The 19,511-nt window shown below is 37.2% G+C and overlaps 1 protein-coding gene across 1 annotated transcript; it reads left to right on the plus strand.

Annotated features, from left to right (window-relative positions):
* Nucleotides 1-8,480: 8,480 nt before the first annotated feature.
* On the plus strand, nucleotides 8,481-16,163 carry LOC306875198 (LIM/homeobox protein Lhx9). The gene is made up of 5 exons (XM_079425656.1): nucleotides 8,481-8,941; nucleotides 9,862-10,064; nucleotides 10,758-11,113; nucleotides 14,048-14,250; nucleotides 14,663-16,163. Exons 1-5 carry the CDS (start codon nucleotides 8,768-8,770, stop codon nucleotides 14,915-14,917), a joined length of 1,191 nt encoding a protein of 396 aa, XP_079281782.1. The 5' UTR covers nucleotides 8,481-8,767; the 3' UTR covers nucleotides 14,918-16,163.
* The last annotated feature ends 3,348 nt before the right edge of the window (nucleotides 16,164-19,511 follow it).

The raw sequence follows: 19,511 nt of genomic DNA on the forward strand, positions 1-19,511 counted from the left end.
TTTATGTAAAAATGTATTTTGGTCTTGTACAATTTACATATGCTATATACAGGGTTGTTGTCAATGCCCTGTGTACAAAAGTCCTTAATGGCATACACTTTGAGCCATGAGGGTGCAGGAGATTAACCATAAAAAAATGGTCCTGGGCCCTTTCAGAAATGACTGAATGTTTTTGCGGTTTCGTGTGCATGTTTGTGTATTTCTGCATAAAGAATGGTTTAATTGCATATAAAGATTATTAATTCAAAGTACATCATATTCAGTTGTTAGTGTCTGCTACCTCCTGGCCATTATATGCATCTTCATATTTCCCTGTCTGATTCATATCTCCCTTTGGCTAACTGAGATTGATACTCTGGTCTATTCCATCCACTGAAACTGTGATTTCAGCGCAAACATTGTAAGTACACAGGTCACATACAGATTTTTAGAAATCTCTTCATTTCTAATCATGTGTAGTCATTGTATTTACATGATACTTTGTAGCTATGCAAAGCCAAGTAGGATTTTGCCCCAGGCACTGGCCATCCAACCTGTCACACAGCATTGCAGAGCAGGAACAAGGAAACGGTCTCTGAATGCGGGAATGTGTGTGTAGCAGAGCCCTGTCCCAGCTTTGCCGACTGGCGCCGAGCACGATATCAGGCGGCGGGAGGGTCCCAAGGCGGGCGCACATTTATCAGGAGCAAGGCCCTGTGAACGTCGACAAGGAGATTCATGATCTCAACAGTTCCAGGGAGGACAGGCAGGCCAGGGGCTTTTGGCATCGTTCGTCCGGATGAGAGGCAAATTTATTTGGATAAAACCTAAGATGAGGCAGCGGAGCGTACGGCAACAACATTTCCAGTGGAATGGCGAAGGTGTCACACTCATCAATTACCTGGGCATGCCTGCCACGGGTCTGCTTGTTTTGCCTAGGGACTTGTCTGTCACATTAAAGTAGATGCATTGCCATTCAAGACCCTTCGCAGTCCTAGTGCTTGACCATGAAATAGGCCAACTTTCAAGTCTGCCTTATTCCTCTGCATCTTATGACTTCAGAGATCGCATAGTGTTGTCGTTCTTTTTTTTCCTTTCTGTCCCTCCTTTCTCTGTTTCTCAGTATTTGGTGACTGAGACGCAAACGCTACACAACGCTCAGTCCCTCAGAGCACAGACAGATTTCAAGAAAACTTGCTTTAGCAAACAATTCACAAGCCATGCGCTCGCTAGTCTTGTCATGCGCTAGGATCAGGTGTGGGAATCATAACAACTGAACAAGAAAACATGCAAGTGAGGAAAGGGAAAATGAGTCTAAAGCCTCAAGGGACTACCTTGGAAAGAGAGGAAACTGGTTATGCTCGAGTAGCATCTCCATCCAGGAGATTCCTTTGGTATTGAAACTGAGCATCTGGTGAGATCTGTTTATTTCCTCTGTCAGTTAATTGTGCATACAAGTTGGCCGAAGGTTACAGACTTTATGTAAAATCTGTGGTTTATTGCATGAATCTTTCTTCCTGTATTAGTCATCTTGTTTTTTATATTGTCTTTCCACGCTTTGTTTCATCAGCAGGTCATTAAGGTCAGAAACACCTAGGTTCTGGCTTCAGTCACAGTAAGCTCTCTCACCTGTAATTCCCTCTGAATTGAAACCCACCCAAGCTGCCGTGGGGGCTACAGTTCCTGCATCTGCAGAGCTTTGGAGTCCGTCACCTGACCTTCAGCCAGAGCATATGCTACAGCAGAGTCCATGCACTGCCACTTTTCTAGAGCCATAGAGACAGTCTGCCTGGTCCAGCATCCAAACGTGTCACTGGTCCAGGCAAACCGTCCTTTCCAGCTCATGGGGACTGGGGGCAAACCCTTGCACCCTCAGCAGCATCACGGACTGCTGCTGTTCCTGCTATGCAAGTGCCCAGGCCAGGCAGAGGATGACACGCGTTGGCTGCGAGGAACGGATGTCAGCCGAGTGATGGCTGGAAAATCAGTTTCAGCATCTGGGCTGTCCCTCTGAGTGTGTGTGGGTGTGTCGTCCATAATGCCGTTGTTGGCAGTGTTTGTGTGTGTGTTGAATCAAACTGTAGTCGAGCAGCCCGTCTGGTCATGCAACAGAGACAATGTCATCCAGCCTTGGGGCTGAAGCCTTACCAAAGTGGTCAGATGGACAACCGGCTTCCCTGTGGTTGCACCAGTGCTCCTGAAAAAGCTCACCACATCTGACTGACAGTCACAGGGCCAGATTCCTTTGGACAGTACTGTAAATAGCTGCACAAAACAGTAGGGCATCTCCCCAAGACCTGTCCCAGTGTTCCAGCCACACCGTCTGGCCATATCATGCCATATGTGGCACCATTCAGGCTGGATCAGGTGGTCAACTCATTCAATGAGAAACCTTAACTTTACCTAATGCGAAAGGGTATGGAATGGTCTTGAGATCAGCCAGCTTGATCTCAGCAATGTGGTGTAGACACCTTCCATTCCCACTATGGCTTGGAGTGCCAGTTGTCCTGATTGCCCAATGCAATTAAAACCACTGAAAAATACCAATATGTAGTATGATGTGCTAAATGGTCTGTGCCAACAGGTAAGGGCAACTCTTTGAGGAACTCTTCTTTGCCAACAGAACTGGTAGCAGAAGTTTACTTTGATTGGAATCATTCCACAACAAAGTAAAATGTATCTTGTTGGTATAAGTTGTATACAACATCTCTAGCTATGTTGTAGACCAGTGATTATCAACCCTGTTCCTGGAGACCTCCTCCCCCAACTGCACATTTTGAATGTCTCCTTTGTCTTAAACACTAATTTAAGGTCTTGAATTCTTGAAGAAGCTGATGACCTGAATCAGGGGATTTATCAGGGAGACATTCAAAATGTGCAGTGTTGATTAGACTCCAGAAACAGGGTTGAGAACCATTTTTGTAAACTGTTACGCACATGATTTAGAGCACTGTTTCCCAGACTTGTTCTTAGAGTACCCTCAACGGTACACGTTTTGGATGTCTCCCTTAACTGACACACATTTCAGTTCATGGAGACTTTACTAATGAGCTGGTGGGTTGAATCAGGTGTGTTAGATTAGGGATACATCCAAAATATTCAGAGTGGGGAATCATAGTTCGCTGTCATGAATTTGTATTTTGTGAAAAGGAGTTTGGCCAATGAGAGTCTTGATCCACTAAACACTGGGACATTAATGAATAAAATGCCTACAAACGATTAAATGTACATACTTGAAAAAGTCACTTATGTGACTTGGTCCTGTATTATCATTTTGTATTTATTTATCTGTAATGTCTATTTACCAACAACATCACTGTATAATGTGTCAGAATTGATATCCTGCTCGTATGATTTTTGTTTATTGTGCATCTACAGTGACTCATGAAATGTGCTTGTCCTTTATTTTTGTCTGCTTTAGAGACTGAAGAAAATATGTCAGCATGACCAGGAAATGAACATATTAAGTACTTGCTCACTGGTTTTTATGGTGTATTGTGGGAAATTCTAGTAATCTAGCATTTCAGCATACTGGAGCAATGGGACCAGTCATGAAATGCCTGAAACACTGGCCAGTGCATCGATTACTGAACTATATAGCTAATGGAGATGCACCCTTAAATGTTGAAATTAAAAATTTGACTATCCTGAAAGGTGCTTCCAAGGCAGAAAAATTATGTTTTTTGGAGAATAAATGGGTTGGTTTAAAATTTAGGGTCTGGGATTTGGACGAAGACTTTTCAAGGATTATTAATACTGCCTGCAAGCACTGTAATAGAGGTGGCTAACTTCATTGGGTTTAGTATAGTGGTGCAGGAAGGGGGAAAAAACAAGAAAAGGAAGAGAAGCGAAAAAACTTGGTTAGGCAGCAGTTGGACTGTTGGGACGGGCTATGTGCTATGGAGCCATCCTCCATCTGTCAACACGGGGAGTTGTGATTCTTGCATCAGCAGAGCAGGGCTCAGCATCAAGAGAAAAGGGGTGAGGAGGGAGGGAAAGTGAGAGAGAGAGATTTTAACAGCAGCTAAATTCTCATCAGGCACGCTAGACTGAACGTCCCCTCTTCGAAGCAAAGCACGAAACACCGGTGAGCAGCATCTGCTCTGTGGCTTTGTTGCCTCTTTAAAAAAGTACACCGCGATGGCTCTGGAGAAATGGTTGTCCATCTTCAGTTTGCAAATATTTGTTTCATGATTCAGCCGTCACATATGGTTCATAAATGGACATGGTTACTGTGTAATTGTCTGTATCCCACCATAGTGTTTTTTAGACATTATGAATGAGACATGCTAAAGTATTATGATTATTCTAGATGATTATGGCTGGGGTATTTTTTACATTTGATTGATGTTAACGGATTTGCAGAAAGTGGTCAACAGCACCTGAGCCTGGGAAATTTAATAGTGTGCCTTTGGTAATGTTACAGCAGTTTTTTTTATTTTAAGGTCTATTTGTGTACTTATGCCTAAATCTCCTCCCCTTTGACTTGCCTGGCATGAAAGGTTGCCCACAAGCCAAACTCTCAAGATAAGATGGCTTTCTTCTTACATCAATCAAAACGCTTTCCATTTTCCATGTTTCTGAACGGTGTAAAAATTGATAAGTTGACTTAACTAAATAATAATAAAAAAAAAAAAAGTTAAGTGAATTGTCAAGTTCACTTAACTTATTTTTTTTAAATTATTATTTACTTGATCATTTTAAGGCAAGGGGTTTCCTCAATTTTTTTAAGTTAAGTCAACTTATCACTTTTTGGAGGGAGTCAGTGGACTCAGATTTGCAATATTTAGGATGTTATTGCATTGTATGTTATGGCTTTGATGGCTCCATAGCAAAAACCTTAGGTACTTTTGCCTTGTATTACAGATTTTCTAGAGTCAACAACCAAACGATTAGGTTAATCCTATTTATTTATTTTATTCAGTTGTTAAATAAATTACTCTGAACTGTTGCCACAAAGCTGTGCATTATATTACATTTGTGTTGTTGTCTATCTTTGGATGAACTAGGATGCACTTCCAGTTATACAGTATGCATTTTAAAATACATTTGCAATTTAATTACAAATGGTGCTTTTATAAATGTTCCATGTTTGTTCTGTGCATAGGGGAAACTATGAGTGTTGTAACACATTGTTTCAGTCAGTAACTTTTTTTTTTTTTTTTTTTTTTGTGCTGTGTCTCAAAATGTGATATTCCCATATTGGTCTTATACAATTTAAAGCCGTTTAGAAATATTATACCTCTTAAACTGTGTAAGTTAATGTCAAGTAGAAAGAAAAGTTACAACCGACCTCACTACCAGATGGGCTGTAACACTAATTGAAAACATGAACATCAGTTTTCAAATTTTGTGCATGAATTTATTGTGATTTGCTTGTTCAAAACAATCATGCAGTCCCCAATTTAATGCTAAACATTTTAATTCAAAATGGTAAATGTATAGGAAATATTTCAATTCAAAACACCAAATAAATATGACTGTTACAACTCTCTCTGTCTTTTTAGCAATGCTTTCTTTTTTTAGACGAAAAGCTTGCATAGATCTTGCATATCAAATTAATCGAGAACCTGCTGATTCAGATGATATCAGTTCACATTTCGCATGATCATAAATCTCATTATAAACCAGACGTCAAATTATACTTTCTCGCCTCAAATTTGTGTAAAAATATAAGAGAATTACAGGTCCAAAAAAGACAGTCTTACAACTTCAGATATTGATGATCATGTATGATGATGACTTCACCCCAGTGGCTCATTTCTAATTGGTTAAACTCATGTTGTTACAACTAACCCGTGTTAGAACACACCATGGACTATCTATCTATCTATCTATCTATCTATCTATCTATCTATCTATCTATCTATCTATCTATCTATCTATCTATCTATCTATCTATCTATATCTATCGAAACAGCCTCATGCGAGACGCCTCAAGGTAAGAAAACTGCGTTAACGCAAGTTAGTGATTTAACATTAAGAAAATTCACAGAGAAATGATGAATCTATCCGCCTCTAACAACTCTGGAAAGGGGCCTTGTGCATTAGACGATTGATGTATATTCAGCGCTCGCGCTGGATTTGTCGTAATTGACACTCACGCAAGAAACAAGGAACAGCCCCCATCTGCTGGTAGGATCGCTCGTGTGTCACCCTCACCCATCCCTCTCTCACCGCAGCACTGCTGGGGCTACAGGACGGCGCTCTGCGGCTCACGGTAAAATACCATTTCTATATTGCTTATGTACATGAATATACTGTTTTATCATAATAAACGATCAATTGAGTTGCTTTGCAGTTTCTAAAAGATTATTTATGCATAAAAGGCGAGGAGAGATCTTGAATTTGCACATGTAGACTAGGGCAGGTGAGACAGGTAAAAGTTATTGCAGGCGAAAAATGCAATGTAGATTGAAAATCGAATTCATTGTTAATGTATAGTTATATTGAAGCCTGATCCGGTGTGAAGAATATTTAGATGTTTCGCTATTCATTTAAAATTGACATCTCTTATTGTTAGATCAGTACAAATAAACCTAAATATTGCAGAAGGCTAATTATTAAACTGGTTTTCGTTTGGTAGAGACAAATTTGATGGTCTTTGGAAAAGAGTAGAGAGCAAATAACATCTTAATATCACGGAGGACAACCGGATTCGTTTCTGCTTGTAATAAAATAATACAATTTGCTCGCGTAGAGCTGTGGAACTTACTACTAGAGTAAAATAATTAGCCTAGTTGGTTATAAATATAACAAGTGAAAATTTAATTATTTTGTATAAGCAAAATAATCGTTTACAGTTGCAAATGCAAGGCATTAAACAAACTGACTGTAATCTGCTTCTTATGCAAAAGCAGCAGCTTGCTATAATGCGTTTTTTAATCATCACATTTTTATAAGATTTCATTTGAACCTAATGAACTCACATAAAGCTCATTTGGTGACTTGCAGACATAAAGAAATAAATCTTTTCCGTCGATTTTTTGAAGTGAACCGCACGGTTGTGAACTGTTAGGCTATAGGATATACCTCAAGATTAGGACGAATTTATTAACTTTATCTAATGCGTGAAATCATTTATGAAAATTATTTTAGAGTAGGGCATTGAAAAGACGAATATATTCCGAAGCTAATTAAAACAATGACCTATTTGGACTGACCATAAAGATAAAACGACAAAAGGAAGCGGCTGTCTGTCTGAACTACTTAGATGTTTTCCTGTAAATGACAGGCCAAAAATTAAAAAGATATAGGTCTAATGCTCACACTAATTTCAAATTAGGCCTATATGAATTAATGCATTTAATTAAAGTAATGTGATCATTATAAAATGTAGCGCTTGAGCAATAATTCATAAAACATATGAACGAAACGAGTGTTACGCTTTAAAAGCTACGTGTAAATAAAGAGATGCATGAATATCGCCTAATCCATGCTGCCTTTGATATCATTACTATCACAACTAATTGGATTTAGGTTGCTACCAAGGAGATAATTGTTATCATTTTCTAAAATGTAATTCTAGACCATTAATCGTATGTATTGGTACAGATGAGAAACTGTGGCAATGAGATTCATTTGACGTTTGACATCTGAAAATCAAAGAATGTAAACAACTGCTTATTCCTCCTCCCAACAGCATCGCTCCCTCCTTTCTCTCTTTCTCCCGCAAACACAGAAGAGAAAGAGACCATCACACACACACAAACACACACCTTGATAAAGCAGTCTGACAACTTTTTAAATTATGCCACCACTTTTCATTTAGTTCACTTTCATTTTACATGTCATACATTTTACTCAAACGATTGTTTTACAATTCAAGCATAAAATAGCTACATTATAGCCTACCGTAATTTATGCAGTGAAGATACAAAGTGCAGTGCAAATATATATATATATATATATATATATATATATATATATATATATATATATATATATATACACACTTCAAATCCATGCAAATACATAAACGAAAACATTAACATTAAAAAATGCATTTAGAGGTTTAATGAATAATTATAAGGTTTAATTATACATGACACAAACAGGCATTCAGGTGCACGTTTTGTCTGTAATTCTCGATAATAAACTAAACCAAACCAACTCTGCGATACAATTTTCCAATCAAAACCCAAATCTTACAGAGAGGTCAGATGACTTAGTGTTCAGTGATTCAACACCTAATTCAAACACTTTTGAACCATTCAGTTACACGCATTTGTAGAAGCATAAGCTAAAAGTGACAAGAAAAAAAGAAAGCCTCACAAAAAAGTGGCAAAACACCAGCTAAAAAGAAGTAAAAGGTCTATACCAAGTGCTTTCCATCAGGCTCGTGTTGCCCATCACCATCGGTTTGAAGAGAGAGTGACAGGTCTTTGTTGGTGAATAGAAATCAGTGGCATTGGAGAGAGGGAGGACTCCTCCTACCCAATTACCCAAGCTGGGCAGGCGTTTGCTCTCTTCACAAATAGGACACAGGATTTCTAACACACACAGTCCCAAACCTGACTTTCAAGCATTAGGATCCCCAGTAGGAGATTGGGACTATCTGAAAATCTACGTTTAAAACATCCTCCAGACTTCAGCTTTGCCTTATATCGTCCGGACTATACTTTTTTCTCCTGCCCAACAAGACGTTGGAGAAGTGGACTGGTTCTCCTGCCTGTTCCTGCGCCGTCCATCAAATCCCACCGGCTTTATTTTTAAAATATTGATTGCATTTGTGTGAATTTGTTGGTGTAGATCCATTCGGATGTTTTAAGGATCCGGAAAGCTGTATATGGAAGTTGTGGGGTGCAAGGCGAAAGAAAGCAGTTGCACATTGCGTCCAGCAGCCATGCTTTTCCACGGCATCTCTGGGGATCATATTCAAGGGATCATGGAGGAGATGGAGAGGAGATCTAAATCGGAGTCTCGTCTGGCTAAAACCGTTCAGATGAACGGACGAGAGACGGTAAGATTTGCATTTTAACGTGTGTTTTCCGTTGGAGCAAATCTCAGCACCCCAGAAATCTCGTCGCACACAGTTTGTAACCCACTTAAAAACACAGCGACGAAAATTAGTTTTTAACATACGATCCTCGTTTTGAGATATTAGCAGGCCTCGAGAAACACGAAAAGTAAAGTCATATTCAGACAGATGTCAAAAGTAGGCTATAGCATTTAGGCTATCTGGCGAGGCTACAATTATCATTTAAAGTAAGATGTATTTCATTAAAATGTAAAGGGAGGAACACATATGAAAAAACGTTTGTATGCCAACTTACTATTTTATATTTTAGAGCTATTTTTTTTTATCAATAGCCCTATTTTAAATTTTATTTGAGCAGTTTTTACAACACAACAGGATAATTGTTATATTTAATTGCCACGAAAGATAAAACTACTAAAAAGCAATAGCATTTGTATACTTTAGGCATATATATGATACTATTAAACAGGCAAAAACTGTAGTAGTAGTAGTAATAATAATAATAGTAATAATTGTTGCAAGTATTGTTATTATATTTACATGCTTTTAATGTGTAAGTGTAAAATTTAAAATAGAATAGGCGACAGTATTATATTGTTGTTATTATATTGGCATACTTTTAATGTGTACATTTTATCTTTTAGAATATACCACACAGCTACACGTCTTAGGAAACCCAAAACAAACGCTATATAACTTGTATAAACATCCATTAAAGCAATTTTGGCTTAATAAGTCGCTATTCACTTCGCACTCTGATTACATTTAATAGCCTAATTTTTTTATTTTTTAATTAACAATATTTTGTGCTATATATGTATATATTATTTAGTTGTAGTTATATCTGTTGAGCGCATAAACGTTCACTCACTCCATCTCTACATGTTTTATTTTGTTTGAAGACGATGCCCTCCATGAGCCCAGAGAAGCCTGCGCTGTGCGCCGGCTGCGGTGGGAAAATCTCCGACAGATACTACTTACTCGCCGTTGATAAACAGTGGCATTTAAGGTGTCTCAAGTGTTGTGAATGTAAACTGGCCCTTGAATCCGAGCTGACGTGTTTCGCGAAGGATGGCAGCATTTACTGCAAAGAGGATTACTACAGGTAAGCTTTCACTTAAATTTTAGGCATTAGGCCTTTTTTACTATAGGCCCTGCATTGTAATAAGCTATTTCTACCTGATTTAACTCATATAAATTAGTTCTGTTGGTATACATTTGTGTATATAGGTTGGCTCAACATGAGTTTATTTTTTCATTTTAATAAAACCAGTTAATTTAGATTTTCAATTTGGTTAGTAACTTCTTAAACACAAAAAGAACTGACATCAGAGGCAGCCATTGACCCATGTAGTGATATTTAGTGACTAACTGACATGCTTAAATTAATCTAACAAGTCTAATTAATTCATGCTGAATGCACGTCTAAAATGTGTTTTTGTTTCTAAGTTAAAAAATATTTTTGCCGTTCTTTTTGTTTTTTTAAGTTTTTACTGCCACCTTTAAGTTAAACTAGCAATTGTTTAATTTAGGCTATAAAGGAAATAGGAAATCATTTTGTTCTGGTTTCACTATAAACACATTCAACTTTGTTTATAAAGTTAAACAAAATGTTGCTTAACTGTCTTAATTTTTTAACAGATTGTTCGAAAATAATTATTTTAAGAATAGCTTCACTGATTATTTATTTCTATATGCACGCGCTTCTGATCTGTTCAGCGATGTTTGTAAATGACCTAATTAAGTTGTCACCAATCTAAGTGATTAGTTTGATTATAAATGACTTGTGCTGTTCCAGAAGGTTCTCCGTGCAGAGATGTGCCCGCTGCCACCTTGGCATCTCCGCCTCGGAAATGGTGATGCGCGCCAGGGACTCCGTGTACCATCTGAGCTGCTTCACCTGCACCACATGCAACAAAACACTGACAACGGGTGACCATTTCGGCATGAAAGACAACTTGGTTTACTGCCGGGTTCACTTTGAGACCCTTATTCAGGGAGAGTATCACCCTCAATTAAACTACGCTGAATTAGCGACCAAAGGCGGAGGGCTCGCGCTGCCTTACTTCAATGGCACCGGCACGGTGCAGAAAGGGAGGCCGCGGAAGAGGAAGAGTCCGGCGATGGGGATAGATATCGGCTCTTACAACTCAGGTGAGATGTGCATTAAGAGCTGCTCAAATGGACGCCTAATTTTTTTTTTTGTTGTTGTTGTTGCACTTTATATCTTTCATTGTTAATGTTGTAGGCACAGTTTAATTAACTAGCCTACATAAGGTGTTAATAATCGGGCTTTCGATAAACATTGCTTTGATTTTTACCATTAGAACTAAGGGGAAAATTGACAATGCGTTTAATTTAATTGCCGTTTATACATCAGCGGACAGCCAAATCCTAAAATCAGCAATAATTATCACAATAATATTTATAAATAATAATGCAATGCATTTATCAAATATATATTGCAAAATTGCATTGCATAATTAGCGAGGGTCTGTTTGAAGTGGGGTTTTCGTAGCGATCCAACAGAAGAACCATGTTTGGTTCCCAAAGAACCTTTCAGCAAACCGTTCTTAAAAGAACCATTTTTAAAGAAACGTTAAAAAAAAAAAAAAAAACAGTGTGAAGAATGTTTTAATCACCTGAAGAAACTTGTTCCACTATAAAGAACCTTAAGATTCCATCGATGTTTGAATGTTCTTCATGGAACCGTCAATGCCAATAAAGAACATTAATTTCAAAGAGCGTAGATAAAGTGGGACGGGGTCTTTCAGGGAAAGTGGGACACTTTTAAAACTTGTCCTGAGGGATTATAATCATTAGCCTACTCATCATACTGTTATGGGCTAACTTGGCATAAACCATGTCATACAAGGAGAAGAGCTTGCGTATTTCCTAGACTTGATAATGGCATAGACGTGAGATTACATATGCACTACTCCTCTGATTGTAGCTGTTGGTTGTTTCATGGTTTCAAATTGGACCATTCAGGTCCATTAGTTGGTCCAACTGGTCTAGATAATGAATCAGATGAATTATCAGGTGAAGCTTTTAGATCATCTTGAACGAACAAACCAGCTATGATGTTCTGATAACAATTTTGATTGCTATAAAGATATTATTTTTAAACTATAGCCTACTTTTAAAGTCACAGTCCCACTTTCAGTTCAAGGGAAAAGCAGTGTTTTTAGTGTTCAGATGCCTATTGTTATCACACACGAATACATTAAATATGGTTTTATTATATATTTATTTAGGATGCTTGTAGCATCAAAACTGCCAAGAGTAGCCTAAAATCTGTGCTCTATCGCGAATTTACCAAAAAATGCCATACATCTGCATAGTTCAGTCTACATTGTAAGTACTGTAGTTTATAAAATAGTATAAAATATTATAGGCTAATATACTAAAATAATGGGATTCGTGTAAAATAGACGCTGTAAGCTAATGTAAAATGTTAACCTTAATTTTTCGTCATCAATTGTTTGATATGACTTTTTTGTTCCGATTTTATTTCGGCAATATAGTACAACTTATTGCGCGTGTCTTGTTGATGATTGGATTTGATTAATTATAGGCCTCGCTCATTAGTGCGTCATCAAATATCTAATTTGAAATTCTCAAAGGAGTGAACCCGTGACCCAGCCCCACGTGAAGTGTAGACCCCTCGCCTATAGGCCTGTATCTGCCCTCATATTACCAGACATTATTTCACATTCCTCGCTTTTTGTCTTTCATTTTTCTACTTTTTGAATTCATATACGTCATAATGCATCCCCGCTGCGCCTGTTTTGTTTGGGCTGTTACTATTACTGTCTGCTTGGAAAAATGTGGCTTTGTGTGCCAAGTTTCTGCCGTTCTTCATGAATGGAGAGAAATAAGGGTAATCTGCCTGTTAATTGTTCTCCGTTAATTGCGCACATCAGTCCGACTTTAAACTCTTTCGGGTTTTTTTAAATTTTTTGATCCTGACACTAACGCGTTTTGAAGGTTGTAATATTTTATCAAGACCTAAGCTGTAGTTTGTCGTACAAAATTAAACGGTTGTCAGTTGTAATCATTCTCAAGTTATTAGCCTAGGACTTCCATATATTATTGACGCTTTTGTTTTTTAAGCTATTATCATTGTCGTTTTCGGTGTTTTTAGTAGCCTATTTAAGCATTTGTTTTTGTTTGTTTCTACTCCTATTTTTGGTGTAAAGTTATTCTTCGTTTTTTCTATCCTTTGTCTGCACTTTTGTTTTTCTGCTTTCATGTTTTAATTATTTAGGCTACTTTCCATATAGAGTTATTAGGTTTTAGATTGTTTTTTTATTGCATTTCAAAATTATATATAATTTTACATAACTCCATATATTTCTATATTCGTTAAAAACATTTCAACAGTAGACTTGTTGCATAAACATTTGTAGATAGAGACCTCTGGTGGCAAAAAAGAAATCTAGATCTGGAAGTGAACGCGTGAGAACATTTTGTTCTCCTTACAGCTAAATTCATATTACTTTGCATTTTTGTTGATTTTTACGGCTGTAAATATAAAAGTAAACAGTGAGATGAAATGAGCATCGATCTCATCAATTACCAAATGAATCGAAGGAAGCAGCGATTTAAAATGTGAATGTTTTGATTACAAAATCGTTTTAGCTGTTTTTTGCTGGTGGTTTTATAGCGATATTAATGTTAATACATTTAAACACCATAAATTATCAAGATTAAAGATGAAAATGAGACAAATCTCAGATTAATATGAAATAAACAATCAAAAATGCTTGTCAAACATGCCTTAAAGCAGTTGTTTTGAATTTAGTTACTATATATATATATAAATGCATTTTGGGGGTGGATTGCCAATTTATTCATATTCATTGAATTTAGTCTGGTGTCATGTCATTCTGACGTTTTTATCATTAATATGAAGTTAAATATGACTAAAATCAAGTGATTCTTTTTTTATTGCAGTTGTTTATTATTGTAGCTTATTACAGCACTGTATTTGAATCACCAGTGTAGATCCAGGTCAAAATGAATCCTGACCTTCATAAACTCATAATTCTCATTGCTTGACTTTTGCCCTGTTCCGGCACTCAGGTTGTAACGAGAACGAAGCGGACCATTTGGATCGGGATCAGCAACCCTACCCTCCATCCCAGAAGACCAAGCGCATGCGTACATCGTTCAAACACCATCAGCTTCGCACCATGAAGTCCTACTTTGCCATAAACCACAACCCTGATGCCAAGGACTTAAAACAGCTCGCCCAAAAGACAGGACTGACCAAAAGAGTTCTTCAGGTAAGCGTCGCCACACAGTAGACTCCATTCCACATCCACACCAATACCTTCTCATCATCTTGCTTTCCGTTTCAATCCATTTATCATTTTTTTTTTTTGTTGTGTTCTGTCATGTAGTTACACAAATTTTACTAAATAGAGGGGCAATAATTCAAGGGGCAATACTTGTGCACCAACAAATAAATAAATACAATAAAACTCAATTGGGGAAGCTTGAAAAGTTCATTTGGAACATGGTCCATGTTTTCCAGTAGAATCCCTAGTAAAGGTTGAGGCTTTCGATTCACTTTGGCATTGTTTAGTAGTGATTAAGTTTGTGATGTTAAATTATATGACTTACAAGTAGGCAAAAATATGACATTAATTCGAAGCAAAGCACAAAAAGAGTAAAGACACTGGGATTGGTTTGCAGGTTTGGTTCCAAAACGCACGGGCCAAATTCAGAAGGAACGTTTTGCGGCAGGAGAATGGGGGTGTTGATAAGGCTGACGGCACGTCACTTCCGCCGCCCTCTTCTGACAGCGGTGCTCTGACCCCACCCAGCACGGCCACCACACTAACTGACCTGACCAATCCCTCTATCACCGTAGTAACATCAGTGACCTCTAGTTTGGACAGCCACGAATCCGGGAGCCCCCCACAAACTACCTTGACAAACCTTTTCTAACACGGATTTCCTTTTTTTTTTTTTTTTTGTCTTTTACCCCATTTATTTTCAGATTCTATTTTTATTTTCCACAACAAAAAACCCTTTGGCGACCACAGAAAGACATTTGGATATGTAAGACGAGACCTACTATGTGTAGCATTTGCAACCGTGTGGCAGCTGAGTTTGTAGTACTTGTCAGTTCATTTGTTTTTGTGATCTCTTTATTTATATAGCTTCAATTTCAACCCGCCACGTTTATTAAAACAAAGTGTGTCAGCATACAGCACATGCTATGTTTACTACATATTTTGGTAGTGAAGTCAAAATATATTTCATGACATTTCCAAAAATATGTTCAAATAAGCAACAAAAAATTCTTATATTATGTCCATGCCAAGTGGACGCTGTAACCTCAATTTAGGTCCGTTTTGTCACTGACGCTGGACTCTAATGACAATTTGAAATGTTAAATTTGCCACGATGTGGTGCGAATCCGATCACAAATTGGCCTGGACCGTTTGTCGGGCCTCAACTAGTGGAACAACTGTTCTGAATGAAGATATCCAGAGTTCGGTGACAATATGGTGCCCAGTAGGAAGCGTTATGAGTGATTTGTGAATGCTAAGCAGGAAGTTAATTAGGAGCGAAACACATCACCCCGTTTTGTTCTGTTTCCCCCTGTTTTGCCACCGAACAGACCAAAAAAAGAGAAAAAAACCCATTTACGGCTCGGTTGGAGATCGGTCGGGGCTCCTTGCTAGGGTGAAACATTTCCTTGTGTGATGACAAATTTGTTCTGTTGTAGAACAAAGTGGTACACTAGATCTACTTCATGAAGTAGATGCTTAACTCAGTTCTACTATGTGCCTTATGCGACTTGGACGAGAGTTTGTGAAATTCAGGAGATACATGTTTGTTTGTTAAATGATTTCCATCCTTGGAACGCCTCACTAGTTTTGTACTGTTCTGTTTTTCATCTGATTTTTTCTGAAGATCTTTTTAATGGTGTATTCTGTTACAAGGGGGCGGCGATGTCATAGAAGGCAGTTGTGCACTCTTTCAGAACTAGTTGGTAAATCCGAGAATCATATATATTGATCTTCGTGTTAATAGTACAGTACGTGTTCTATCAAGATTGTCCATGTTTCCTTGTTTCTTGAAAAAAGATGGTGTATAGAAACTATTTCCCCTTAAATATTTATGGACCAAACAGTTGTTATATCTTATTAAATTTGTGTGAATAAAACTACTTTGCTTTACCAGCGTTTTATTTTTCATTACACAAACCATTTTTGTGTTGCTTTCAGATTTAAACTTCTGCTCACACCAAAAACAACACGACATGACAGTTCGAACCTTGTCTTGCTTTCATTCTGACATCGATTTCAGACTTGATTCTGTTTCTATTGTTAAAGTAATGCCCCATGGATTTGAACTAAAGCCCTGTAGTCAAGAAATAAAATGCTTTTTAATGCATGAACATGGCTACTTTATACAGAAATACCAAGCACAGGAATGCTAGTACAACTAGTAAACATAAACCTCTCAAAGCAAGGTTGCGCTGTAGTTTAATATATTGTTACTTTATGATTTTTTTTTCAGGGAGAACAAATCTTGGGGCATTACAGCCAAACTTCACGACGTTTGAAAATTCCCTAAAGTATTAAAAGAAGCTTTGATCGGAATTCTTCACCATTGAAGACAAAGACAATATTAGGATCAGATTTTAGAGTGTTTTAAAAAAAAAAAATCTGCCAAAAATGTATTCCAAAATTTCTTTCTCTTTTCCTTCCAAACAAATTGTTGTACTGAATGTTTAAAAACCATCTTTGTAAGAGAATCCACACCAAACGGGATATTTTTCTTACCACCAAAATGAGGCAGAAAGGCAAAGAAAAATAAACTGTGCGGTATTGTAGATACAAAACAGAGCAACCTTGCTCCAAGAGGCGACTGCAGGAGACGGGATCTACGCACGCATGCATGTCTACACACACACACACACACACACACACACACACACACACACACACACACACACCTTGTAATTCTGCTTGCTGTAAAACATTCCTGTGCAACAAATGTCACTTATCATGAACACACAGCCTTCCTAAAACTTGGCAGCAAAATGTCTGACCAAGAGAAGCTGGAAAGGAACACCATATGGCTGTATTTAAAATGAAAACAAGTAAAAAAAAAAAAAACTTTTTTTGCATGCACTTCAAGTTGTTGACGGCAATTTCAAATATTATTTTATATTGATGTTTTATTTGTTGTCTGTTGTATTCTATAAACTTTAAGGGAATTTTCCTTGTGAATCCGAAATCTTAACAGTTAAAAAAACAAAAAAAAAACATAAAAGCATGCTTGATTTGACAATAAAAACTGCTCTTAGAAAATCTTAGAAAAAAAAATATTTTGGGTTCCCTGATTTTCCTAGTAACACATTCTTGCATTGTGGTTAAAAAAGGAGGGAAATATTCCCTCATTTTTCATTTTAAGGTTGATGTAGTGGTAAATGTTTTAAAATACTATGTTCAATTTTTCCTTATTGTATCCAAAAAGAAAGCTTTAAAACAAATCTTGTGTTATACTCTGTTAAGCATTGGGCCACATGGGGGCCTAGTAAACAGTAAAGTGTTGAATTCCTGCTATGCCAGACATGTCAATGAAGCTTCCAGCTCCATCCATCACAAAAACGTTTAGTCAGGCAAGATAAAATGTGCTTCATGTGGTAACATCTAAGTCGCATAATGTGACTCAATCAACCTAGATGCTTTAAGTCACACCAACATAAGGCACATTTTCAGATTTTATAGGCTTATAATGGTTATTGCACAGTATAGCCATTAAAAAATATATAAAATTCCTCACATTTATACAGTACGTCACATTCAGTAGTTGGTTGTCCTTTGGGCTAAGTCAGCAAACAAGAGGCTCTTAACACCCGTGACCGCAGGGAATTCTTCGGAAAACAAGGGACCTTGAGAGTTCAAAAAGAGGCGCTGATGAGTCACGCTGGAGGAATTGTTACACACTTGAAGGAGTGGATGGTCACCATAACCAGAGGCAAACTGGAAGATGGACGTCGTCCTCCTCTGCAGACTGCGATTATAAGAAAATCACACACACAAATATACACGAGGAGCCGAACTGCATGAAGAATCAAGAAGGTTTGTGATTATTATGTTTCCATGAGCAAGCTCGATTACTGGTTTTATGTTGTAAAAACTTTTCTTTTTTTTATTACCTTATTACCAAAACTTATTACCAAAAAATGACCATACTATTAAAGATATATGTCACCCAAAACTGAAAATTCTGTCTTCATTTAATCACCCTCATGTTGTGTCTAATCTGTATAACTTTGTTCTTCTGTGGATCCCAAAAAAAGGACGTTTATGCTCACAAATGTGCAAAAAAACGATGGACATCAGCCCAAACAAAATAGAAACAAAATCTCAATAGTCTCTCCTGGATGGTAATGAGATTAAATTGAGAGCACGTGTTTCTCAAATATCATTTAAGACATTATAAAGTCAAAGATTATTCAAAATCTGCAATTAAAAGTCAGACTCAATTAGAGCTGAAATATTGATCAAATTCTTCCAATGAATGCATGCTAAGCTATGCTAATGCGATGCTATTCCTTGTGAAGTAGTAGTACACGTTATGGAAACTTATTTAAGAATACACTTAAGTGTGAACTGAATGTAATGGTTTCCGACATTTAACTGCATGTTATATTAAATTATATGAAAATGTATTCTAGTTTACATTTATACTGAAAGCTATTAGTGCTTTTTTGACCTTCTGTTATAATTGAAATATGGTTAAATACTGATGAATGTACTGACATGTATATTACAAGCATTTATGGTAAAATATGATTCAATGTCATTTCTGTTGACACTTGTATTTAAATATATTTGAATGAAATAGCAATTTAGTACATTTAAAATCCATAAAATTTATTATCAAATAATAACACACAGTTAAAGTTATAATCAAGTACTTTACATGTAGCGTACTTTAGTAGCGTGACAGTATTATTAAAACAATTTAAATTGTATTTTAAAACTTTGACATTATTACAGTGCACTTTTTAGAAGTGTACTTAAGTGTTAAACATATACATGAAAGTGAACTCTCCAGAGTTTTATTATTTGTACAATTCTTTAAGATTTACACTACAAGTGAATATTCAAAGCGCACTTCTTTTTCCACAAGTGATGCTCTTCACGTCTTCACGTTCACTTTATGCCCCTGTATTCTTACTGTATGTCTCATTTGTTTATTCGTTTCTTCTAAGTAATTTTAGGCAAAACATCAGAGTCAAAGTTGAAACGCTTAAGTGAAACGTGACTCCATTAAGTCTCCTGAGCCATGAAAGAGAAACCTCTGAGCAATGAATGTTCCTCTGGGATTCTCAATGGTGTCTCTCTAGTGAATATCTGTGGTTCAGAACACAGGATGGTGTGTAAACAGCTGATGTGTGTGATGTGGACTCAGGTGCTCGTGTGACTGACACGGTAGAGTGAGCCTGAGCGGGACACACACACACACACACGTACACACACATGTACACACACACAGACAGGTACATTGCACA

Source organism: Barbus barbus (assembly GCF_936440315.1).
Source record: "Barbus barbus genome assembly, chromosome: 9".
Taxonomy (NCBI): domain Eukaryota; kingdom Metazoa; phylum Chordata; class Actinopteri; order Cypriniformes; family Cyprinidae; genus Barbus; species Barbus barbus.